Below are 27,959 nucleotides of genomic sequence, written 5' to 3'. Positions count from 1 at the left end.
CTTAACGCTTTTACTGATAACCCATCTATTTTCGAACTGTTAAATTGTTTTACGTATGCTGCCTGCTTGTAGGCATACTCTTCGTATTGAGAGTCAGATTTCAAATGTTCTTACTATAGCCATACTGTTGGATTTGGGAAAACTGTATATCTTCTTTGAAATGACATATACAGATTGAGTGAAATGAATACAAATATTGGACGTAGTTTAGTCAGTTCTTGCATTTGTACTTGCTTTTTATATTATATATTTTTTGAAGCCAATAAACTGCCCAACATTGCCGTTTCGAAGAGGTGGAAAAGGTAGGATAGGCTACTGGATGGAGGAGTACTTTGTGCGTGTGTGCTGTCTCATTGGTTCCCTTCAAGGAGGTTCTGGTCTGTCTGCGATTTCTGTCAGCGCACTACACAGCGCATGCGTATTACTTTTCTTCTCAGCCTTTGAAACTCGAGGTTGAGTTCAATTAAGAGACCATGTCCGCCATCAGCCATCTGCACTACAATATCCGCTCATTTAAAACAAATTCCTTGTGATATAGTGGTTACACGCGACATCCAGAATGACCAGCTCGGTGAGTAAATAGAAAGCAACCATGCTTTTGCCTGGGTGTCTCGCACAGTATCTGTACATGGATGAGAAAGGCAGTATTGGCAACTCTGCGCGTCTTGGTGCCGAAGATTTTCTGCCATATTTACATCAATATCTCAATACAGTGGAACTAGTCGATTCGAAAAATGCAAATTTAGCACTGCATTCCCATTCAATCAATATACTGTACCTTTAGGTATAGCCTTTATTAGAAAGTGATAAAGAAACCATAAAACAAACTTTTTTTAGAATTATTTTTAGCGTTGAAAATGACCTGCAGTTTCACTGTCTTTTATTATTGTACGTTGATAAATATTTTAAAGAATGCTGAAACAGTTTAACATAAGATGTCGCTCGTTTTCAACGTAGGCTATAGGCCTACAATACAATTTTTAAAATGCATGTGTTTATGAGCCTACGTTTTCCTGTTAATATATAATTGTAACACATTCTTCGTATGCACATCAACTGAAACGTTTTTGTATAAAGTGGCATGTTAAGGACTGAAAATGCATTCTTATTTACACATTGTGGATGTTTTACAGGGTGCTGTTCAGGTCAAATTAGAACTTGGTCATCGTGCTCAGGTCAGAAAGAAACCGACTGTTGAAGGCTTTACGCACGACTGGCTGGTGTTTGTCCGGGGACCAGAGCACAGCAATATACAGCATTTTGTGGAAAAAGTAGTTTTTTACCTGCACGAAAGCTTCCCGAAACCCAAAAGAGGTAAGGACAGATGAACTTAACCCATTTGATTTGCCATTGTCTACCCACAATACTAATGCACACTACTACAGGACAGTCACACACATGGCCGTGAGGAACCCAATGCTGCTGTTGTAGATCCACGAAGTAGCTGTAACTGAAACGTTTGTGTTTCCAAGCTTATAGAATTGCTTTTTGCAATCATTTTAGTAACGCTTGGACTTTGGCTATATGCTTTTTCCCTTAATGCGTCTTTACAACAATCGTTTCTTTCGACCTGCTTTAGCATGAATGCTTTTAATGCTCTGGATCTCTCTGGATAAGAGCGTCTGCTAAATGACTAAATGTAATGCATTACGTGAATCATAACATTTTAAGCATCTGGGACATGCTTGCCCCCAGTGGATACACTGACATTGTATGAGCAAGGATCCAGAAACATAGAAAACATTTTTTTTTATTTGTGTGTGTGTGTGTGTGTCTTGGAGAGACCCTGTCATATTGTAATTACACGCGACTTGCATTTGCAGTAGAACATTCGCAGTTTTTCGAACAGTTGTAATATTGCAACGCAGTGTCTAGTTATTTGTTCCCATCCCGCAAAATTAGAGCTTTAGCCCCGTTAATGCAAACTTGTTTTATAAATAGTAATCATTTGTTTCTAATAAGTGTTGCTTGTAATTTACTGTTTCGTAGTTGTTTTTCAATGTTTTGGGGATCTTGCTGTATGCGCTTTGTGCGTTCTTTATCGAGACTTGGCTGAATAATGATATTTGACCATCAGTCAGACATGACTGTTTTTTATAAATGAGTCAATGGGAATATTTTACCATGTCTGTAAGAAATCACTTCAAAAGTTCCATCAAATGATTGCAGCAGGTACAATCTGTTGTATACCCTTTTATTCTCAAATGCTGCTTTTGAGTTTCCCATTTTGTAGGTCGAGGAGGAGGAGCTTCTGAAAATTGATTTACATTAGTAGACAAACAATTGCGTGGTTCTCAAAGACTGATTAAATACAATGATGGGTAGGTAGGAAGGAAGGTATATTGGTCACAAAGTAAAGGGCACAGAGTTAAACACAATCTCGCAGTTTGATTAGACAGATCAGTGGCGGATCTAGAACATTTGACATGGGGGGGCAAATGGGTGGCAAGAGGTCTTGGCAGGGTTGCATGGGTAAACGGTACGTGGGAATCCCTATATGAATGGCTTTAACAAAACAAACACGAAAATAAATTTAAACTACAGTAGTTATTGTTTAATCATGGCCTTACACACAATCATTTTTTATTCACAACAGGAATAAGCCCAATCAGGGCCGGAGTGGGACCCATTTTCAGCCCGGTAGTGTAATAGACAAAACCAGCCCATCCCCCACCAGGGGCCGAGCCATACGTTGAACATTCTGAGTTTAACTCGAACCTAGGACCTATAGGTTTTGATGTGAGGTGAAATTGCAACTTCACATTAATGCGAGCGCGCATAGCGCTATTTTGCATTAATTTCAGCGCAAAATAGTTTTTTGAGCTTTATGTAATATAAGCATTAAGTTGGACTCGTATTGTTATATTTTCCGGTAATTAGGCTACAATCCAAATTTTTACCTGAAAGATTCGGGGCTGTTGAGAATATATTTTCCCACCCTTGCAGGAACCTAGATTTATGAAGTGACATCTTTTTTTTTTTTACGGCTTTTTCAGTGCCTCTTGGCATCTTTTTCCCATCCATTTAATTATTTTCGCATCGGCTTAATCTTGCTAACTCCCTCCACAAAAATAAATGATGGTTTAGGGTTGTCTCCATGGCAACAATCTTGGTACACACACTTTTTTGTTTGAGAAAGAGAGCATGCGCGACAATTGAAAACTGCACTTTTTAATGCACGGTCTGATCATGTGTTTATTTAAATGAAAACCTAGTGTAGCCTATTAGCTTATCATTCACACAGTAACTTAACAAACTTAACACATACCATTTTATTCGGTGTGTGAAAAAACTAAGAGAAAGCAGGCGATCTGCCGGCCCAATTTATGAGCGGGCAGAGCGACTAATACTCAAGTAGGCCTACTTATTATAATTAAAAACTTTACAACTTTATAATTAGGCTACAGTCTACAAATTACCCATGATCACCCGTCTTTTTTAGGAAAGCTTAAGGCGACGGTTGTTGTGCTTTGCAGCAAAACGTTTCACAAACAATGTGAGAGTAAGTGTAAGTTTTATAGGACTGCTTAGCTAATCATATAAAAATGATCGATCTTCCAACTGGCACTGTATTGTGTGTTGTAACGTCGGCGAAACAGCGATCATCAGTTAACGTTATGGATACAAACAAGATTTGATATTAAGCTTTTCTTTACTAAAATCAAAACTAATAAGAGGGCAGTGCTCTTGCAAAATCACGAGGGAACGATTTGACGTTTGGCTAACGTAATAGACTCGCTGTTTTTGCTGATGCTGAATCGTCTTTAACATACATTACATTCATTACAAATGTAACTTTAAGTTAAACGTGTGTTTTAAACTTCACCTGGGGAAACTGAGTTCACCTTCAGAGGCTCGGGGGAAGCTCAGTCGCTCCAGTCTTTGCCGGGATGCAGTACTGCATCGCAGCAGACTCGCTGTGTGCAAGCCAGACTGTGTGAACGCTGTTCTGCACGTTTTAATGCAGGGACGTAGCTAAGTATTTGAGGGGCAGGGGGCTAAGAATACATTTAAAATAAAACATTTAATTGTTCACTTTCGGTAAAAGTATTGTTCAGTTCAATGTTTTGAGAAGCTTGTGGATGTTTGTTTTTGGATCACCAAAGTTAGGGGGGCAGCTGGGGGGGGCACTAGAGTGGGGGGGTGGCAGCCCCCCCTTGCCCCCCTGTAGATCCGCCCATGCACAGATGCATTTATATGAAGTAATGCATCTCCTTAATCCATTATTGGTGTCAAAAAGAAAATATGTATTCCTGTATATGTACAGTATACAAATGGATAGCATTTGAAGAATATTAATTATCAAATGCCCAGGGTCTTTAACTTTCTGGGTAGGGCACCATAAATGTATGACAATATGGCATGGATGATAATTTTTATGACATATGCGTGAAATATTTCTCAATATGGAAAAATATATATGCCAGGTAAACATTATTGTTTGCCCACTTTACCAGGCCTACAATATGGTGATGGATTTTGGGGGTTTCTTGATTGTGTGCAGCAAATTATTGAGACATTAAACTGAACTTTGGTCTTGGTGAGTGCACATGACAGGGGATAGGCTGAGGTGGTGAGCAAAATTGCATATTTTTCACAGTTCAATGGATTTATGTTTGGCTTTGGAATGGACTGACTTCAATGTTGGGTCCAATAAGTGTGTGTGTGTGTTGAGATGCCCACACAGTATTTCTTTTCCCAAATGCCTCAAAGCTGCACACAAATCAACCTGTCATCTTTGATATGGAACTGTGTCACTTTTCTTTAAGACCTTTGATGACGTGGTTTGCTAAATTATTTTTAGGGGGAGTTTGCTGACCTCCCAGATTCCTTTAATAAATGTGAAGCAGGGGCCTAGAGGAAATATCCCAGTGACCAGCAAGAGAATACTTAACTTCCAATAACTCTTCAGATGAGACACATCATGAAATCCTCTCAAATACCAAGGTTTTCACATAGTGATAAAATTAGTGCCTGAGTACTTCCTTACTTTAACTTTTATATTAGTTTTATACTATCTGTACTATATTATCATACTAGAATGATGTGCTTTAGTAGCATGACATTGGTAACCTTTGCGGAGAAGGTAAGGGCCTTTGTATGAAGTCATGGCTCTCAGAATGGCCTTTGTTAAATTGGAAGGAACTAGTGCACAGTGCCCGTGATGCAGTTGGCAATTTAAGATGAGAAAACTAAATACAGATTACTTAAACTATATACAGTGCATGTGATACAATTGGTGGCACACACACACATTTCTGGATTAATAGAAAGATAGTGTTGTGCCCGTGATGCATCTGGTAATGACAGTTTTTCCTCAGTGGCTTTTATACCTATATTTCTCAGATCACAATTGAAATTCTATAAAGCTCTTGTTTAACCACATTTGCAATGTGCAGGCAGTTTTGACATCAGTAAATGCAATAATTTATCTAACAAAATTCACTGATCTATACTGAAAGTATATCCACTTTATATTGTTGTTCTGTTAGGTAGCCAGCCTTTCATTCATAAAGAAACCTGTGTGAAAGCATCTGATTCAATATTAAGTCAGCACTAACCTCGCATATCTACGGTGGCCAACATGTGCAAACGCGCTGCAAATTAAAAAAACACATGCAAATAGACAAAACACAAAACATCTTCATTAATTTGACAACACATGCGCAGCATTCAGCAAACGCGCTGCAAATACACACAACACAACCAAATACATAAACGCGCTGCAAATACATAAACGCGTTGCAAAAACGACAGCACGCAAACCAAAAACGCTGCATCCAGTTTTCACAACGGAAGTTTTCCAGGCCTCTAGGGGGAGCGCTGAGTGGAACAGCTTGATTTTCAGCCCCACGGAGCGAAAGAGAGAGAGCATATGAGAAGTTTGGACCAATATCCAAGTAAAGAGGCGACATAAAAAGTTTAGTATTCATTTTTACATGTGGCCCTCCTCTTTTACAGTTTTTCAAAAGAGCAACTTCGATTTTGGTCCCATTTCCAAAACATACTTCTCATATGTTCTCTCTCGCTCCGTGGGGCCGATAACTAACGTTATCATTTGAAATCTGTTTCAGTTAGCTCTAGCTGTCTTGCTGAAAAATAGATCTGGACAAACATGCATCTTGAATTGTAGATTTACATGACAACACAGGTTATTTATTTGAATGAAACACAGTCAGGAACATGAAATAACGTTAGCCCCATTGCCAATAAACTAAATCATCACACATTCTACCGATGATAGATACAGGCAGGATACGTTAGCATTGCTAATACCTGTTAGCGACAACATCCTACTACAGCTTGCGGTTGTGATGAACATAAGGTTGGAACAGCACCTCTTTTCAGCAACAGCTTCATAAAGCAAATCCTGCTTTACATTGTCCCAGGTTTTCAAAACTGTCCTCGGTGAAATGGTTCGAGCAAATGTGTAATTGAGGGTCGAACTGCACAGGGATCTTCTCATAGACAAACATCACAGCCTGTCGAGTGTTCGGTTCCTTAGGAAGACTCTGAAAAGTGTCAGCATTCACTGTACAGCCAGGAACACTGCATTTACAATGGTCCATTTTCAATATCCTTTAAAAACTTCCAAACTTTCTCCTTTGTAAATCCCGTGGAAGTACACAGAGCAGCACACAGCTAAACTAGTGTCTACGATCCTGGGCCAGAACACCAGAGGGCTGGTCTGTATGTAAATGTTGGGGTGTGACAAAGGTCATTCTACATTTGTGACATCACAAATTAAGCTTTTTCGAAACTAATCGTTCTACAGCTGCAGTTTCAAGTTGTGAGATTTAGATAGGAAAGACGTGTCAATGGACTTTGAGGTTCACTGTATGTCCATTTTACCCACCGAACTGTCGTTATTCAACTATGACAAGGTCAAATCAGTTTTGCAATCAATGACTCCTTTAAGAACAGACAGATGTTTTGTAGCTTTCTCTCCCTCTTATCACCCACAGCTATAGTGGTTTCCACTAGTCCAGAGAGGCTGCCCTCTCCAGCAATTTACAATTAATGATGCAACAGTCAGTAAAGTCACAACAGCATCTTATTATGGCCTGCTGGTGTTCAGGTGTTGCCGTGGAGACGGCCCACCGTCTCAATGGACCATGCAGTTCCCCGAAGAAGTTGGCTTGGATCAAGAATGGGGGAAGGAGTTATTTCTTGTGACTGGCACAAGTAATCGCACATGATGATTTAAACACCCTAATTTGCTTCCATAACAGGCATTTAAACAGATTTTGAGATGGCATCCTTACAGGGATATGTTGACAAACGTTGACAGGTATGCATGGTTATCTCACGCCAAACCTTTGATCCCATTTGAGCCCTGGCTAGTGTATATTATTATTATTATTGTGTGTCATTTTTAACATCCTCATGTTCTGTTTCAGGCACAAATAAAGTTATTATTTTATGCTACTCATCTCAGTTACGCTCTAGGATCTATTTCTGAGAAGTGCACTTAGAAAAGTAGTTTCATTCTTATTTTACGATTATCATTATGTATAACAAGTTTAATCTTTACAACAGTCTCTAACAGAGCTCAGGGGTTCAACCACCTTGGGAACCATTTTATTTATGCTTGCACTTCCATACACATTGTAAAAAGTTCCAATTGAAAATAAAAGACTAAAGCATTGTCAAATTAATCAATTACTATTTAATCATTATCGTTTCAGTAGAGAGTACCGTGATATTACACTTGGTATCAGTATCGAAGTCCACATTTTTGTATTGTGAGAACAGTACTTCCAATGCAACCCCAGACCACCCATCTTAAATAACAAGGTTGAGGCCCTACTGCAGCAGCCTGGGCACAGGCCCTTTGCTGCATGTCTTCCCCTCTCTATCTCCCTGCCGTCCTGTCTGACTTGAATTGTCTCTATCCAATAAAGTGTGGATGCATAAGTAGTTGTGTTAAATGAATGATTCCCAAACAAAAATGATAAGGTAAGGAGATAAAATAAATTAAGTCTGATTAATCACACACAAAATCTATAATTGGGTCTTGAACCCTGAGGCTTAGCGTGTCTCCATTCACTTGCTATGATTTTAGCCCTCTGGAGATGTTTTTTTAGCCTGGGTGCCAGCCCAGCTCGGAAGTTGGGTCTGGGGTCGCTCGGTTGGGGAAAAACTATGTCCAATCAAATTGTCAGGGCGGCCTTTATACGATGATTATCAAGGCCTTTATACGGCCTTTATCAAATGCCTTGATTGCGTTTCTCTGTTCCTCTTTAAAAATTAATGCGCTGTCGATGTGTTCTAAAACAGACTAGATGGCAGAATCATCACATCTCGGCTCTCCAGCGGCAGCGCTTGGGTTCAATTCGTTTTCAACAAACATGGAGCTTTCAACGAATTCAACCCAAGCGCTCTTTGGTGATGTGGTTCAGCTGTTTGATTAACTCAAATTATGAAATGTTATGTTCTACTAGCCATTTGCCTCCTTTAGAAAGTCACTGTATTTCCAAGCCCTGATAGTGTAACTGAGACGACACAGTAGCCTAAATAATTCCTCTTTCAAATAATAAGCCCCCGTTCAAGTGTTGAGCATTAAATTGGCTGTAGAGATCTTGAGACAAAGCCACTTTTTTGTTCTGAAACCGGATTATAAACCGCTTCGAAATATAAGCCGCACAACCACAAGAAAAATTTAAAATAAAACACCCCGGACACCCCTCTGGCTCCGCTACTGCTCGTGGGGCGCACCGTTGGCCAATCAAGAGTTGAGTAGTGAGTGACGAATGGTTGTCAAATTGTAATTCTCTAATATTTTTTTTTTTTTTAACAACTGGCGCAAGACACAGAAGTGTAGATGGCAGCAAAGGAGAGCTACGAGCTCAAACGGAAGGAACTTTTTTTTAATGGAACTAAGATGCATTGTCGTCTGTCGTATGTTCCCGTCTAAAGCTGGATATTTTTACACATGCACCGACAATTTTCGGAAACAATCCCTGACCAGCCATGCTAATAGCAGACAGCACCTGGTTTGCGTGACAGCTAAGCGGGTGGTTGACAATCCATCTTCCGGGCCGTTGACCATGCTGGTCAGGAATTTAAATCATAAACAGAATTCGGTTTATTCGCCATGTATCTTATACAAACACGGAATTTACTGTGGCAGGGAGGTGCAAAACTAGCCTGGCTCTGCCCTCCTACGTACTTCCGCTCAATTTGGATTTTGCTTCTGTACTAGGTCTGGGATTTCAGTGCATCAGTCGGTTTTCAGAAACACATTTTTTGTAGGTCCAATCGGCGACCAGAGGAAGTGGCTGAGAACGATGACGTTGATGTCGTGCACTAGTTTGAGTTGTAGTTCAGTAATGGCGGCGGATAAAGATGCGAGCGAAGCTATTCTGCGGTTGTGGCAACGCTGACGAATATCCATAAGTTAAAGCCGGAGCAAGAACAATCCTTGCTGAGTTTTGCTGGTGGTCAAGATGTTGTGGCCCTCCTCCCCACAGGGTTCGGGAAAAGTTTGATTTTCCACTTACGGCAGCTAGCTCCGTGGTGAAGGAGTTGGCTTAGGCGAACGCTAGCGATTGGTTATGGCAGATTAGAGTGGCTCTGGGCAGATCCAATAGTTTTAAACTTCAACAGAGACCCGCCTTCAAGGAAGTTAACGCTTGTCAATGGAGTCCTTGGCCTTGTTGAAGAGGCCAGTAGCGGATGGAAAGAAACTGTTCTTATGGCGTGAGGTTTTGGTCCTGATGGACCGCAGCCTTCTGCCAAAGGGGAGTAGCTTGAACAGGGAGTGACCAGGGTGGGAGGGGTCGGCCACAATCTTCCTCGCACGCCTCAGGGTCCTCAAGGTGTGCAGGTCCTCGAGGGTAGGCAGATTGCAGCCAATCACCTTCTCACCAGTGCGGATGATACGCTGCAGTCTGCTCTCGTCCTTGGCAGTGGCAGCAGCGTACCAGATGGAGATGGAGGAGGTGAGGATGGACTCAATGATGGCTGTAGAAGTGCACCATCATTGTCTTTGGCAGGTTGAATTTCTTCAGCTGCCGTAGGAAGTACATCCTCTGTTGTGCTTTTTTGGTGAGGGAGCAGATGTTCAGTTCCCACTTGAGGTCCTGGGAGAGGATGGTGCCCAGGAAGCGGAAGGACTCCACAGTGTTGACTGGGGAGTCGCACAGGGTGATGGGGATGAGTGGGGCTGTATTCTTCCTGAAGTCCACAACCATCTCCACTGTCTTAAGAGCATTGAGCTCTTTAAATGCAGATTCCCTTCGTGTTATTGCACGACTTATAACAACGGCGTATCAAGTAATTAAGACGGACCAGCCGTTTGCCTCGTTCCCCCGGGCTATTGAACTGCAGCAGCAGAATGGTGTCGATTTGGGTACTCGGTATCATACTGATGAAATGCTATGGAAGCTTTAGCATTGAGGGACCAGAGGTTTCACAGTTGCAGCCAGACAGAGTTGTACAGAGTTGGCTGTCAGCAGGGGAGAGAGCACGTCATGTTTGAGGTTAAAAAGAAATTGTTTCGCTTTTATTTTTATCATTAGAAATGTGATTTCATTTTTGTTCTTTTTATATCCAGGATGTGTTTAATAAATGGTTAAACATGTTAACAGAATAACATAACTTAAAAGTCTTTGGTTTTGTTGTAACAATGATAAATTACAACTTTGAGGGGGGGCCAGTAAAAATGGTTGTGTTGTGCCTCATACATTTAAGTTAACTAACAATCTTTGAACCTTTCTGTCATTTGTTGATGGTTTTACACAAAATATAAATAAACTTCTTCTGGTTTTGCGTACACCAGCCACATATAGAGAGTAGCAGAATAACTGTTGCAAGAAAGGCAAGCAACATTTCTCACAAAACATCTCCGGAAGCCGTTCCATTTTAATAGCTTTGTTTCCAATGTGCAGAGGAGCCTTTTCTGAAATTAATAAGTGTTCTCCTGTCATCACAACGAAAGTGCACTGATAACACGCACACACACGCGTGCGCACACACAGTTGCCACTGCCTCTTAGTGGTATAGTACTATCTTAGTCTTGGAAATCGCTCCTCCCTTTCCTTCTCTGCTTTATTCAGCCTCTGGCCAGATATCAAAGGCTGACAGGAATTTGCAAGTAATTGTTTTACTATTCAGCAGAAATCATGCCTACTTATATAGGTGGAGCACAAAGGGTTGGGGCTGTGAACCCCTATCGCTGCTGCTGGAATAAAAGGAGTGGAAAGGGGGAGGAGGTGTGGGCGAAAAACAGGAACTCGGCTGTAACTACTCACTCTCCTCTGGTTTTGTCAATGAAAGGTGGGTGGAGGAAGTGGTTTATTGAAGCACGGTTTATAAGGGCTGTTGGTTGGTAGGTCTTTCACTCTGTTCTCCCCAGTTGTGCTTGCTGTAACATATTGGCTTTTTTTTTTTTTTTTTTTCAGAGCACCTCTAGAAACTAAAGCTTTTACGTTTAATTTAGTCAGCACTTGCAAAGGTGTCCTCATTTCAATTGAGGCATATAGCACAGTATTTCTTTGAGGACCAAATACACTCAAAATCCAATTTTATCTTGTTGCATTTTACAAAGGGTCAATAACTTTGTAGGAATGCAATGTGCAAGTAAATGAGAAAGAAACATTGTTAATATACATGTCATCTCTGCACCATCTATGTTTTTGATATCCACATGCATAGTATTTACTCTGAATGCCCTTGGTCGATCTGTGCAGGGGCAAAAATCAGATATGATGTTTGGGGGGCACAATTACATGGTCTCAAGCATTTTCTGGGGGTGAGGGGGGGAGGAGACAAGTTTTGCTTTAACACATAGCTCACATTAATCTGTGTCTAAAATCAGTATCTTCATTGCATATTGAAATACTTATGTTTACAGTGGCAGGGCTAATCATATTTATCCCAGGATTGGGGTGTGTGTCCCCCATCCGTCTGGGATTTTCGCCCATTAATTAGTGGCTGTACATGTGGCACTTACAAGATGGACATGAGTTCAAATTCTAGCCACCATTCCAGTTCTATTATCATATAATTTGCTTCCTGTCAGACAGGAATTCAGTGATCCACCTGCAGGTGGAGTCTGGCATGTTCAGTTGGGAGAGCTTGCCCTGTAGCAGAGCCGGGATGATGGTGTTGAAGGCAGAGCTGAAGTCCACAAACAGTATCCTGGCATAGGATCCCAGGGCGACCAGGTGCTGGAGGGTGAAGTGGAGGGCCATGTTTACTGCATTGTTTACAGACAATGTTAGCTCTGTAGGCAAACGGCAGGGGTCCAGTGTGCTTAAGGGTGGCTGGAGAGACAGTCCGGTCCAGCTGCTTTGCGGGGGTTCTGCCTCTTGAACAGTCTGTAAACTTCTCCCTCCTGATTGGAGAGTCATCTCTGTGGTGGTGAGGGAGGGGGCCTCTGGGGTGGGTAGGTGTGGGTCAGGACAGTCCAATTGTCTTTCAAAACAACAGTATAACTTAGGTTACTGAACAACTGAAAAGAAATGTGTGTGGATACTGTGGACTGAGTGTTAACATTAAGTGAACTCAGCAGATGACTTTGAGATCATTTGCAGAGCTAAAAAGTATAAATCTTGACTTGAACATATAAGTAGAAAGAGTGGATTCAACACGCTTCATGGGGCTCTTTATATTTTGGTTGCGCTATGAGCACAAAACAATTCAATATTAGGGTTAGTCAATTAATCAATTAACACAATTAAGTGTATTTTAAATGAAACATTTTATGACATCTCGTGAACTGTAAAGTCTCTCCTGGGAACTACAGAATAGTAAATCCCATTAAATATATCCAGAAACTTTATAAACAAAGTGTTGAAGTGCATGTTGAATATTTAAAGTTTAAACCCTGAAGGTTATCAAAAATACTGGATCAGCTTAGAACTTCAGGCAATAGTCCAAAAGAAGACACGTAGATTGGCAAGGCCGTCCTGTAGCCTCGCTAGTAACGTCAATAATGCCCGGGTGTTTTGCTTCTATATAATAAACTAAAGACGAATAGCTTCTATGGTATTTGAATTCGACTTTGCAAATTGTACACACCACTTTTGTCTTGTCCACATTGCCATCCGTATACTTTTTAAATGTAAACTTTCCTCCTAAAACTCCACTGTTGTCTTTGTCCATCATGCCAGGGTGAATTGGCTCCGGCACTCACAACAGCTGCCATAACAGGAAGTGGTTAAAACTGAGGCTTATAGTGTTTGTAATAGATGCAAAAAGGTGTTGCGTTAATAGCGCAAAATTATTTTTTATGCGTTAAACATTTCAAATTGATTAAGAAGATTAACGCGTTAACTTTCCCAGCCCTAGTAAATATACATTCCAAACTCCAAAACACACTTTCCGACAAACTGTCATCTAAAAACTTCTCCTCTACTTGCCTCTATGCACCTGGCTAGTAAACTGTGCAAAGTCACTGCAAACATCGTTAGCTTCCATCGAGAAGACCCCCCTTGTCCAAACGGGTTGTCAATGACTCGCGACTGGACCTGTCAATCGAGCCAGCCATGCCCCCAAATAAACAGATCTTTGAGGCTTAATATCAGCGCCGGAGGTTTCCTCTTGCCTGCAAACCATAAAGGACATGAATGGTCCGGGCTCTCAAGTCTCACGCATTCGCCGTGAGACTCATGGCATACAGTAAATGGTAATGTAATCTCACACCAAACCTTTGATAAAACTTGAGAGCCCTGAATGGTAATGTTTGCTAATTGTTTTCTGGTGATCGATGTTCTTATCGTCGTCTGCCTCACATCAAAGTTATTTCCATACGTGGCTATTCCACTTTTCTTGTCAACAAATGTTATTGGAGCCCTTGCCGCTTTAGCTGCTTGTCGCCAATTTAACGACCTTGTCACTATATTTAGCAACTTTTTGCCTTCCCTAGTGAAAAAAATGGACAACATTAGAATAACTCATTCAGGTCGTTGGCCAGGCTAGAGTTGTTAATGGCATAGGAGGCTCTGGTCTTGTAGTTGGTGATCTGCCTGAGCCCTCTCCAGACAGAAGCAGAGTCGCTGAGAACTGACGCTTCAGTCTCTCTGAGTACAGTCGTTTAGCCTCTCTCACCGCCTTGCTAAACCTGTTCTTCTACTCCTTGAATCCAGACTATTGGTAGCAGTCATGAACATATCCCAGTCAGTATAGTCCAAGCATGCCTGCAGATCCTCCATAGCCTCACTTGTCCACTATTTTGATGTCCTCATAGAAGGTTTTCTGGGCTTTCTGCCTGTATGCAGGAATCAGCTGAACCATGGTGTGGTCAGAGTGGCCCTGGCTGAAATATATCATCAATTATTGGTTGAGGACTATTGAATGAGAATGGCTGTACTTTGCTCAACATAAGGTCAAGTTCTATGCTTGTAGATGTATCTGCAAAAGCCGGTGATCAGTCTTTGTCAAGAACGAGAGATTATTTTACTGCAGGTCCGAACAGAATATGGGAGGTAGAGATTTTGGGTGATGTCAACCAATTCAGCAGATTTATCGATGTACACAATTCTAGACAATAAATATCCAAGGAGAAAGCGGGGATGTGGACTGGTATGTTGGTACCTGTTTGTTGGAGAGCACAGAACTGTAGCAGAGAGGGTTGTAAAAGTCAAGTCAATGGGAACTAGAACAGGAAAAAGAGGATCATGACAGTTCGTGGGTGTGTAGAATAAATTCAGTCAAAAGTGTTTTGTAGAAGTTGCTTGAGGGGGGTTTGAGGCCATCCACCTCCCCTAGCTCCTCAACTTGAAGCAAAGGCCCCAATGGAGTTTGGTCTTTTGCTAAAGAGTTTCAAGTCGAACAGACGAGCCGGAAGTTCAAAATGGCGCTGATCAAATCTTGTTTTTGTGAGTTTGAATGCACCAATGAGCACTTTCCATAAAAACCACGCTATCTTGAAATAGCTGTGATGCTTGGTCTATATAGAAATTGATTTATGGTTTGAGGTAAGGGGGGGGGGGAGATGAGGAAACTATTTGATGGTCAGAGGCATGTAGGGTTACAGTGATTGTTAAAGGAGAGCAGAATTGGATCAAGACATGACAATGAGTATAGATGTAGAACTATTTGAGCATCATCGCTATGTCACCTGTTCATCAATGGCCCGCTAGAGTATGTTGCTGTAAGTGATGGTACTCTAGACTTTGGCAGTTTGTGGGTCAGATATGACACCAGGATTTCGCTCAGGATCAAGTAGTCATAACTCACTGAGAATCATGGTAAATAGAATCATGGTAAATAGACCACTATACTCAAAATATTTGATAAACTAATGATACTGATAATGATTGACCAAGATATATCCTCAAAACTGTTGTCTTGGAGAGAAAAAAAATCCCCTCATTCAAAGCAATTAGTTGATTATTTTTCCAATACACATGCTTAAAAGAGCATATGTAATCAATTCTGCAGGGATACTTGATACTAAGTGACATTTCACTAGGAGTAATGCAAATAGGTAGATTTCAAGGTGGCATTGTAGGCAGCCAATAGCAGCGTTGCTGATCAAGGTTTCTAGTATAGATACATACCCCCTTTAAAACCAACGCATGAACGCGCAATTATCCCAGACAACTCAATCCAGCTATACTAATAATAAACAGGGGTGTTCGAAGATCGGTTATCCAAATAACAAAGAAGTGTACAACACTCGCGTTACAGCATGTGTATTCACACACATACTTGATGCTATCTACCGTTACATTAGCGACAGTAACTCAGCTGTTAGCTGCAGAGCTAATGTTACAGCCACATTACTTAGTTAATATTACTAGAGGAAGCAACTTTTGTCTTCCAAGATGGCGACTCCGTTCATTTCTATGAAAAGTGCTCAGTGGCGGCGCAGTGAGGCAAGCGAGAGCACGAAACTGGACCGCGCCATCTTTCCCATATCAGCATTCTTTACAAACACACATTTGGCCAAAGAAATGCGTTCCATTTATAGAGGCTCAGAGAGCGCATTTGCTCCGCATCCTCTGTGTTCTTAATTTGCCATCACAATTCCACAATTCATACTCATTCAATAGAAATTAAAGTATATACAGTCCATAACAAAAAGACAAATGTTGTTTTATTCTTTAAAATAACTTAATTTTTCTTAACTGGATTTATATAATTTTGTTATCTTCTTTACCGTCGTTTGAAGCACATCTTTTAGCTCCAGGCATCGATCTTCCCTGATTTATCACTTCCAGTTTGGATTGAAAGTCCAGTTTTGAGAAATGTTAAGCTTATATATATATATATAAGCTTAACATTTCTCAAAACTGGACTTTATATATATATATATATATATATATATTTTTTTTTTGCCCTGACACATATACATATATATATGTATATGTATATATATGTATATGTGTCAGGGCAAAAAAATACAAGTAAACGATAGGGTGCACTTTTTCTATTTGACTTTTTTAGCTGTCCTAGCAACAACCATAGCATTTGTCTGTAATACATGAAGAAGAACAATAGCAGAACAAGCCCGTGTGCTCATACACGCCCCCTTCAGTGAGGCAGAGGTACTGGCTGCCTCCCCTCCTGCTTTTTCACTGCGGCGTTATTTACGATCAGCAAGACTAATATGTTATACAAATACGTAAAATACATGACCAAGACTATGAAATGTGAGGACATATAAAAATGTGTACAAACATTACATTGGTGACATACAGAGAGATCAAATTGCACATGCTCAAATTGAGCAAAAGAATTAGCAGCTCAGCCCAGTTTGTGTGGGATTGCACAATCCGAGAGGAGGCACAGCTAGTCGCTGCGTCTTTCGCGTCTTTCCCCGTATTTGAACAGGAAAATACACAAATTCAGCGATATCAACTATAAAAATCATTGGAGTCATCCAATAATTATATTTCTATCACAGATCAATGGACAAATATTATTATTTTATATTATTCGTTTTTTACATTTCATGAAGACACAGGGGAGGCACTTGCCTCCCCCTGTGCCCACCGCACGTCACTGTTCCAGCCCTACCATCAACCAACATATTCCATTTTGCCACAATGCCAGAATGCTCCAATTAAATGAGGAACATGTAATCTCAGCCCGCCTTTTACTTTTGGGAAAAAAGAATAGCCTTGACCAAAAAGTCTCCAGCTTCTCTCTGTCGTCATCTCAAAGACAACAATTTGTAGATTCTTTAGCAGCACATGAGATTTTGGATGCCTTATCAACAAATCTACTAATTTAACTACCGTATTTCTTCGATTAAACACCGCCCTCAAATAAACACCGCCCTCGAATAAACGCCGCACCAAAAATCAACATTGTGTAATAAACGCCGCCCTCGATTAAAACACCGCACCCAAAAAATCAGAAAACGTATTTAATTGGTTAAATTAAAACACAGTATTTATAACACAAGTAAATCACAAGTGTACTATAACTCCCTTGAAGCACTGGCAGACACGAGTGGCTTTCTTGCTACAGGTTTATTTGAAGCTTCTCCAAATCCACTGTGGAAACTAAACCCACAGTATAACGATAAAATAAAGAACACATTAGCTTAATATGAACATACCATTACGTGCGCAGCATGTAAAGAACGTTCACCAAAGTAAAATACGGACACAAAACAACACCTCGTTGGCTGCATGCTGTACACAAGGAAATAGAGGTTTCTTTAGATAGCTAACCTCAGCTAACCTTAAACTTTTATCAGAGCATTAAATTGTCCGTGCTTCGCTTGCTGTTAGCTTGTCGACTCTCTCACTCACGAGCGTTCCAAGTCCTTCAAAATAAAGGCACTGTACTCTTACCAAATAGTCACTCAATAATACTGAATGCAATTCTATAATTAAAACTGACATTGGTTGAAAACTAATTATACATTACTAAAATGTAATTGCGACAATTAGCCTAGCAAGGTAGCTGATTTCACCACTCGCGAACTCGCCTTTCATCAACCCCAAGTTTGCGTGCTACTCTTTGTTTGTCTACAATCTACCCAGACGCTCCCATGTTACCCCGCTCCTCATCTCTCTCCACTGGCTACCTATCATGGCCCGTATCAGATTCAAGACCCTGGTATTGACCTTCCGAGCAGTGAACGGGACTGCACCCGTCTACATCAAGTCTCTCCTGCAGCCTTACACCCCCACCCGCCACCTACGGTCTTCTTCAGACAACCGCCTGGTGGTCCCACCGCTCAAGACCGCCCGGTCCCAACACAAGCTCTTCTCCTGTCTGGCCCCCCAGTGGTGGAATCAACTCCCCACCTCCATCAGAGACACTGACTGTCTCTCCACCTTCAAGAAAAGGCTCAAGACGCACTTGTTCCGGGAGTACAACGGTACTTGGGAACGGATCGCTTGACCCGATGTTAGTTTCCTCAAGGATCACAATGACTCTTGCTTAGAGACTTGTTGCTCTTGTGGTTAGTGGTAACTGATTTAAATTTTTGGTTCTCGCTGTGATATATTGTTTTATTACTGTTGCTTGCTTTTTTCCACAGGTACACTTGCACTTATAGCTGTTCATGTTGTTTGGTTGTGACTTGTTTAACTACGTGCTCTTATGGTTCTTCCCTTTGGCACTTACTTTGGTTGTTCACAATGTGTGCTTCATGTTTTGGCTACTCGCGATGTTTTTTGGCTATCTTGTTGTTATGATCAGTGACCTATGCACTTTGTAAAGCTCTCTCTTGGAAGTCGCTTTGGATAAAAGCGTCTGCTAAATGAATAAATGTAAATGTCTATGGCCGCACTGCAACTACAATTCACTAAATCTCTTACTGATTAAACGCCGCCCTGGAATAAACGCCGCCCTGGAATAAACGTGCACCAAAAATTATCATTGTGTAATAAACGCTGCGGCGTTTAATCGAAAGAAATATGGTAATTCCAAAAGTGTGAAAGCCACAACCCCCATCATGAAGGGAATTAACTGTTAACACCTAACATCTAAATAACCAAATTACAGCTCAGCTGTGCTGTCCAAGTCTGGCTCATTACAAACTTGTTTACAATGATTTGTTCCAAATATTTGAGGAAAAGAGAAAAGCAGTGTAACTGTTTATAACCTGATGTTAGTTTCCTCCAGGATCACAATGTCTCTTATTATAATACGGGTGGATGAAATCAAGCATTCTGATTGGTTGAGAGGGAGTGCATTATTGAGTGATAAAGTACTGTGCGCCTTTTTACATTTACCTTAAAAGGGAAGCGTTCCGTATTAGTGCGCACTCAAAAAGTAACTGTACACCTGTTTACAATTAAGCTGAGGAGCGTTCCGTATTGGTGCGTTATCAAAATAACGGTTAGATTGTGCGCGACCGTTATTCATTTCAAGCTTGACAGTAATCACATCAACAACATGTTTCGTGTTAACTTCGATCTTTTGGGGGGGATGACTTTTGATCAATGGTTAGCCGAAGAGGATGATTCAGGTGTTTGAAACGCTGCGCAACGAAAGAAACACTGTTTGTCCTTATTCTATCGAGTAACTCGTAACTATAGTATAGCCTATACCCAGTGCCTACATTTGAATGATTTAGAATGTTTAGGCCTAATGTTTAAATTAAATATAATTTTATTGAAAGTGTCCCATTGTCATTGTTGTTATTTTAAAGGCAACTTTTATAAAATGAGCATAGAGAATGAATGAGATGGTGCGAGATCTAGCTAGGCTAACAAACGTGAAGTTCACAATGCTGTTTGTCCGTTGCATAGCAACAGCCACACGTACGGGACTATTTTCTCTCGGCTACTGAAATGGATACACAACGTTTGTTGGCTATAACTATTTTGTGCTGAAAGACAGCTTACTATTTATTTACTATTTATATTTTAGCTGGTAACCGTATTATAAAAGCAATAAGGTACGAGAGGCAGTACAACACCCTGGAACACGTACTTTATTGACGATAATGTACTGCCTCGAGTACCTTATTGCTTAATTGAGACTTGTTGCTTTTGTTGGTTTGTTGTAACTGTCTTAAAATTATTGTACCCGCCGTGGAATATATTATTGTTGCTTGCTTTTTTCCACAGGTACACTCTGCACTTTTGAGGTTCTTGCTGTTTAATTGGGTGTGCTCAAGCCTTCGGCGAGAGCACAACCTTTGTTCTCTCACATATATATTTCTTTCTTTCTTTATTTATTTTCGCCCCCCTAAGGATCAGTCAATATTTGGACTACATACACAACGGCGGTGTCAAAAGGTTCGTCTTGGTAGCGATTGCGTTGGTTGTATTTTTATTTACGTTCCGTTGCATGGTTTAAGTAGAAATTGCGTTTTTGTGGTGAAAAGTGAAGCTAACGGTGGCTAATTTGCTAGCCACAGTCACTGACGTTACTAACGTCACTACGTCACTAACGTCACGAAAACACGCGCTACCTGTAGCAGAACATTCGTTTCACATCTGTTAACTTGGGGGATAGCTAGGCTAACTATAGCTTTACTGCAAGGCAGCTGCAGGAACGCCACAAGCAAAGAGGCCAGGGTGATAACTATTTACTCCTTTTACTTTGTGATGTGAAACACAATTATGAAATGTAATGTACAATATTAGCTGATATTATTAAGGAAGTAGGCCCACATCTACTTTTGGAAACGGTAGTCTAGTCTACTATTTCACTGAAGCATTAGCATCATGACATTAGCCTCTGTTGACCGGGCAACACATACTACAGTGGTCTATGATGCATCTGTTTTCAATCTTTAAAATAAACATTCCTCACAAATACATTTTCGTTGTAGGATTTATTATGACATTACATTACAAGTAAACGATTTGTGGGTGAAATTATCATTACCTGTGGTTTCAAACCAGTGTTGCTCACTGCAATGCTGTAGCCTACGCGAGACACTACAAAAACATCTACAGAGCTGTAGGAAGTGAAACGGCGACAGAACATGTTCGGCACTCCCCTTACTTAATCAAAAGTCTATCTAACTACTAACCTGAACTTCATTGCCACAGCCTAAACGTTGCCAATCTGTTCATGAAAATAATTAATTTCAGCCTAAACCGTACAACGGAACGTTAAATCCAATTCAACCAAGCAATCGCTACCAAGACGAACACAGCAGTAGTCTACTAGTACTGTACCGTAGTAGTACAATTTACCGGGGCAGCTTCTCCACACAGGGCTATATCGCATTTTGCGTTGTTACTGACAATGATCGCTACCAGTGAGCTTTTTATGAATGAGCGATTTTCCACTAAATAAATGTCAAGCTTATTTACGTTTTGGGGGGCATATTTTCAGTTAGCAGATGGAACTGTCTGAATCGCGATTCCATCTTCTACTGCCGGGTAACGTCGTAGAATAATCTTCAAAGGGGGTTCTTTATTAATGAATGAATGCAATGAGTAGGCTACATGCCTGAAAATATCACGAGAAGGGAAAAACTTAAAATGACGTTTAAGTCATAGAGATTAGGTCAATTTTTACACCGGTCTGCCAAATTTATTCGTTTTGATTCAACGATGAGGCTGCCTCTTGCAGGGGAAATGAGAAGACATCTATTTCATTCTACACTTCACTCGTATTTTCAGTTGTAAATGAGCAGCAAAAAAAAATTCCTTTAAATCTATTTAATCTTTATAAATAATAAGTATGCATTTTCATATAAAATATACAGAAATCAGTTGTAAAAATTTCATTCAAAAACGGACCCCTGTGCAACCGACGCAAGCAAGCACACCCTACAATTTCCCCAGAAATTGTACCCTCTCTAGTTGTAACTTGTCTAACTACATGCTCTTATTGTTCTTCCCTCTGGGACTTAATTGGTTTTCACAATGTTCCGCAATGTTTGGGGCTATCTCGTTGTTATGATCAGTGACCTATGCACTATTGTAAAACTCTCTCTTGGAAGTCGCTTTGGATAAAAGCGTCTGCTAAATGCATAAATGTAAATGTAATGTAAATATTGAGTTGATGCAGCAGGGGCAAGAAAAGAAGTTCCCCGGCCTGCTCAATTACAGGTACTAGTGCATAGTGCCCATGATGCAGTAGGTGATTAAGATGTCAGTGAAACACAAAAATACAGATTACTTGACCTATAGATAAAATTAATGGCACACACACACATATTCAGGGAATTATAAATGGGGCACAATGCCCACGATTGTCGGTGACACACACACGTCTGGAATTATAGATAGTGCCATGCCCGTGATGCAGTTGGTCATGACAGCTATTCTCAGTGGTTTTGGTACTTGTATTTCAAAGCCAATAACTCCCTGCTTTGTCATTGCCATAGTGTTTTAATGTACTATATAATCATAGTCCCGCACCAGTATTATTTCTCTTTGCTACAATGTGTGAGGTTTGTTTACCATTAGGCAAGTTAGCCACATCCACCTGACAAACACTGTTTGATATACATTACAATTTCAATAGTTTGACATTTCACCAAATAAAAGACCCAGCAGAGATGGGCAAAGATACATTTTAATGTGTCTCATTATAAAACACCCCTCAAATTAATATATCAAAATAAAATACTGGTGCCCAAAAGATTTATCAAGATAAAATACATGTAGGCCTACTTTTTATTTTCAAAGTGGGAATTCTGAATTTGTATATACTTCTGTCCAATACTTGTTGGCTACCCATGGCTAACCAGTATATATGGTTGTTGTTTCCTTTTGTTAACTATGCAAGTGAACATCACTAATAAGTAGCTAGCCAACTTGCTGGCACACTCCTTCAAGTGCCACAATTGTGTATCAATTGTTTTTATTTTTAGAGTTTCCATATGGAATTCAACATGGGTACATTTTAATAATAATTATATATTAGGGGTGGGAATCTTTTGGTACCTCATGAATTGATTTTAATTGATCCTTGGGGTCAAAATAGAGATTAAAAAATTTTTTTTTTTTTTTTTTGATAAAAAATAATCAATTCACATACATTTGTGAATCGATCTGAATCCCTAGCAGACTAAATCGCGGGGATTTTCCCCCCCACCCCTAATACACACACACTATATGTTAATTAAGTAACCCATCCAATCATGGCATTTGGTCTGAATATTGTCCATCATTGCATTTGGTCTGAACGGAATGATTGGTCATGTTTATTACAGTCATGCGACAAGATTTATTTCATTTTACTGTCAGAGCAAACAATTTATTGATTGCTGTCAGGATGTGAAGTTTATTTCAGCAAGGATGACAAAAGTGTGTGTGTGTGTGTGTGTGTGTGTGCGCGTGCGTGCGTATATCATATTTTGACTATGCAAAATTACTCCACGCCAAAGTATGTTATTACAAATTGCATTACACTTTTTTATCCAGCCCTTTCAAATACAAAATACTCAAAAGTAATTGAAATACATATTTCAAATAAAAGTAACAGATATACTACCCACTCTGAGAATTTTTCAGAATCTGCTGCTGCAATCTAAACAATTTTCAAAACACTTAAGAGCACATACATTTTAACACTATCCCAGTGTTTCTGTGTTGATCATCTCATCTTCAACCTCGACTGACATTATTATTACACAAATGTTATGGAGAAGGGAAGCTTCTAGCTATATGTAATTAAACCTGACCCAGTCGCACGATTAGTCACGACTCACAATATTTGTGAAGCGTTATTGAGTTCTGAAAGGCGTGACCCTTGTCTAGCATTTTAAGACCTGTAAGGGAGTGGGCCTCAATTATGGTGTTAGATTTGTGCTCTGTAGTTGTAGTTGAGTGTAGGGGAAAATTGATTTGAATATTTTTAAGTTTGTCCCTTGTAAGTTTTGGCCCCCCTAATGCCAATAGTTTTTATCATTTGGGGTCTCTATTCTGTACTTTTCTGCTGTGTATCTTAACCCAAACTCACAAATGCCAATGTAGAGCGCTGCAAATGCTCTACTAATTTAGATCTCTGAATATCCCCATCCATTTACTTGTAATTTTATTTTATTTCTATTCTTACTATATAATTGTGTTCAGCCTATGGTCTGCACCTCTCTATATTACCGACCGCATTCGGATTCTAGGTTGTATGCCTTTTTTTTTTTTACAAACATGTATCAATGTTATTCTATGAGGAACAAATTATTGTTTACAATGATGGCCTTAATCACTGACACTCCTGCTGCAAAATCGTCTGGGATGGGTTTTCTGACAAACAGTTGTCCCCCAAGGAGGACACCTGACCATGACAGAAGGTTGTTTGTCCTGAAAAGCCTGATGGGAACCAAATGCACAGCCTTATTAATGCCAGTTGGGCTGAATTCCCGACAGATTATTTTCTTGACATCTAATTTGGGACACAATTTCTGGTATTGACGTGTCACGTGATAGATATGGCACTAGTCTAATGAGATCCCAGGAGAGTGCTACGTCTAATATGGTTCTTGTGTAGTGAACAAATCTCACAGGCACTAAAGGGAACTGGAATCTCCCTTGTTTCATGTTTCAAATACATGAATGGCTTCCTTCAGTGAATTCTGCCCAAATCTATGTTTAGCATCTTATGTAGGCGATTCAGAAGCACATTTTTACGGAGAATTGTGCGACAGGACCTTGAATATTTGCAGTTGTAATACATAACATAACATTTTATTCATTTAGCAAATACTTTTATGCAAAGCGACATACAAATAGTGCATATAGAGAGTACAATAGAAGATCAAGTATCAGAAGTGCATAGTTTTAGTGTTTCCGTACTTTATGGTAAAGTGGTGTTTCATCGTGATCGTAAATAAAAGCCTGATAAAATACATGCTCTGCTCCTTTCTGGATTTCAGTGTGCAAGGATCCACCCTACAAAGTGGAGGAGTCTGGATACGCCGGTTTTATATTACCCATTGAAGTGTACTTCAGAAATAAGGTAACGGTATACATTAAAATGTTCTTCTGACTCCGACTGAGAAAATCTATATTGTTCTTTACAAATATTCATGTACCATTAAAACCATTTCCATTCAATTGCCTCTTCCATACTGGATCTATGTTTTGCAGGAAATGAATGGTGTTGATACAGTAAGTGTCATTTGTCATTTTTTATGTATCTTATATAATCAAACATATACTTAGGCCGAATCCCAATACTCTGTCTTACCCCTACCCCTTACCCCTAGCCCTTAGTTTTGTGCATTCCCGTGAGAGTAAGGGGTGTTCCAATACTCTTTTTAATCGAGGGCTAAGGCTAAGATGAAGGGGTATACACCACTTAAAACCAAGTGAGCTCGGGAGCTTATTTGAAACCAAGGGGTATGTTAATACTGCGCTACCTGCAACAATGGCGGACAGATCACCCAGAGAGTCCCACAAATGTAATATTTTAGGCTTAAATAATTGATTAAAAAATATGACAGTCTTGTTTTGTGCTCTACACACCTGTACATATGTATTTGCAACCATGTTCTTAATTGAAACGTTTTTTTTTTTTAATCGCTAGTTTGCTACGCTAATGTTACATTGCTGATTTTGACAACAGTCCCGCATTTCTCCCATTAGCCTTGAATGGACTCCATGCATGTCTACAGTTTTAATTAAACTCCATTAGCAGCGGAAAAAAAGACGCAAGGGCTAGGGGTAAACTAAGGGCTAGGGGTAAGGGGTAGGGGTAAAACAGAGTATTGGGATTCTGCCTTAATCTTTCTAATTCCATGCAATTACTTTTTCATAACACTTGATTTGCAAAAAGTAAAGTAATATATAGGACAAATGTAAAAGTTTGACCAATATTATACAGTATTTGCTCCAAATAATGTATAGATTTTTTAAAGAACAGAAAATGTACAGACATGTGCCTTTAGTCTTACTTGGGTGTCACTAAACAACTGCATTTAAATACACAAACTTTTTAGTGACACTAAGGGCCTCATGTACGTATATTTGCAAACGTAACCTTATTAGCGCCATGGCCAACACGCAGAAAGCACACGCTGTGATGCTACAGTTTACGTCGTATTCACGAAACCTGCAGGTCATCGGGTATTCTCTGCCCACTATACCAGACATTGCGAGCATTTAAATGCGCAATTGAATGGGCCTCCTTCTCTCTATCATGGATCAGCCAAAGTCAAAACAGCGATGAATGTTTGAAATGTTCCTGATGCCAATATATGTAATGTAGCGAGGAGTTTAACAACTGCTGGAATGGAATGTGAACGCTGAGTCGGAGATTCGATGTAATCTTTGATTTCTTCCAGTAACTGTAAAATTGCATGGCTGCTTAATTTGTAACGCGTAATGATTTTGTGTTCACTCAACACAAAAAGTGTGATCCTTGTGGCCAAAATCCTTTGGCCTATGCGCATCCTGGTTTACGCCTGCTTTTAACAGGTGGAGAATTTTCACCGCAAAATAGAGGTGCGCTTTCAGAGGCGGTTTTTGTACATACCGCGGAATACATAATTAGGCGCACTTTACGCATCCCCTCCCATCTCTTTATGGGAAACTCCCACTTTCCTCTGACCCTCCCGTGAATGCATATGCATGACACGGAAAAGCGCAATTTGCCATTTTCAGTTCCCGCGACAGGCAGTCTGCGCTTTTACCTCAGTGCGGCATGTTTGTACATACCTCGCCATGCTTTTATATGAGGGGCCGTGAGGGACATTATTCAGAATACCCTCTCACACACACAACTGAAATGCTCTCACACACACTACTGAAATGCTCTCACACACACTACTGAAATGCTCTCACACACACTACTGAAAAGCTCTCACACACACGTATGAAAAGCTCTCATACACACGTATGAAAAGCTCTCAAACACATGTATGGAAAGTTCTCATACACACATGAAAATTTCAGTTAAAACGGAAGGTGTTTCAGTTGAAACGGAAGGTGTTTCAGTTGAAACGGAAGGTGCCTCAGATGAAACGGAAGGAGCCTCAGATGAAACGGAAGGTGCCTCAGATGAAACGGAAGGTGCCTCAGATGAAACGGAAGGTGCCTCAGATGAAACGGAAGGTGCCTCAGATGAAACGGAAGGTGCACAAGGATGTCATCTCAACCATGTGCTCAACAGCCCTCAAGAAATTTAGCCGAAGCAACGGCGTTACTCAACATATTGGCCTCAGCGGAGACAATCAGAACACTGTCTAAACGCCTGGGATACACTGGCTGCGAAGCGCCTGGAAGCGCCACGATCGGCTACGATCGGCTACGACTGAGCAAAAGCTGTTCACACCAGCGTGCATTTCTCCGTGCCGGTCACCAAGCTTTTCAGCTACTCTAGGGAGTCAGGTGGCTGAGCGGTTAGGGAAGTCGGGCTAGTAATCTGAAGGTTACCGGTTCGATTCCCGGCTGTGCAAAATGACGTTGTGTCCTTGGGCAAGACGCTTCACCCTGCTTGCCTCGGGGGGAATGTCCCTGTACTTACTGTAAGTCGCTCTGGATAATGGCGTCTGCTAAATGACTAAATGTACTCTGAGCTTTCCTTTACGCTGACATGGTACATAAACATGGCATTGGCTATATCCCAGCATCGATCCTTATCTAGCCTACGTTGTTCTTGTAAAATTGTTGCTGGAGGTCATACAACTCCCTGTGCTTTTCAACTTCGAGAAATAATTTGATGTCGTCCATCTCCTTGAACTTCTCGCTGACTTTAGAAATCGACTTGGGGGTTCTCTCTCGGTAGGCTGTGTCTGAACGCGCGTGTGTTGTGTGCAACTCGTTTCTCTCAAACAAACAAAACAATCAGAATCAGAATCAGAATGGTATTTATTCGCCATGAAAGTTTGCACAGACAAGGAATTTGCTAAATATGTAAATATGTGGACTATCTATACTAAGGGTACATAAACTAGCAGTACTAAGTGGGATTAGAATAGAATTAAATATACAATAAAATAAAATATAAGTTGCCGTAAATTACAATATAAAAATACAAAAATACAAATATTACAAAAAATACAAATGTACAAGATACCATTATTGTAATGCAGTGCAAAAAGCAGTGTGTTTTAAGCAAGAAGTCATTAGAGTCAGTGTGGTCCCTTGGCCTTGTTGAAGAGGCCAACAGCGGAAGGGAAGAAACTGTTT

At 40.4% G+C, this 27,959-nt stretch overlaps 1 protein-coding gene across 1 annotated transcript in view; it reads left to right on the top strand.

Moving 5' to 3' along the window:
* The first annotated feature begins 538 nt into the window (after window positions 1-538).
* The window catches only part of mllt3 (MLLT3 super elongation complex subunit), a 135,627-nt gene continuing 108,206 nt past the window's right edge, over window positions 539-27,959 (top strand). The window contains 3 exon segments of the mRNA XM_067261690.1: window positions 539-571; window positions 1,134-1,314; window positions 24,704-24,786. Coding sequence (XP_067117791.1) covers window positions 560-571; window positions 1,134-1,314; window positions 24,704-24,786 — 276 coding nt within the window. The 5' untranslated portion in view covers window positions 539-559.

The sequence above is a fragment of the Osmerus mordax genome, chromosome 23, assembly GCF_038355195.1.
Source record: "Osmerus mordax isolate fOsmMor3 chromosome 23, fOsmMor3.pri, whole genome shotgun sequence".
Lineage (NCBI taxonomy): Eukaryota > Metazoa > Chordata > Actinopteri > Osmeriformes > Osmeridae > Osmerus > Osmerus mordax.
This window is presented reverse-complemented; position numbering and strand designations above follow the sequence as displayed.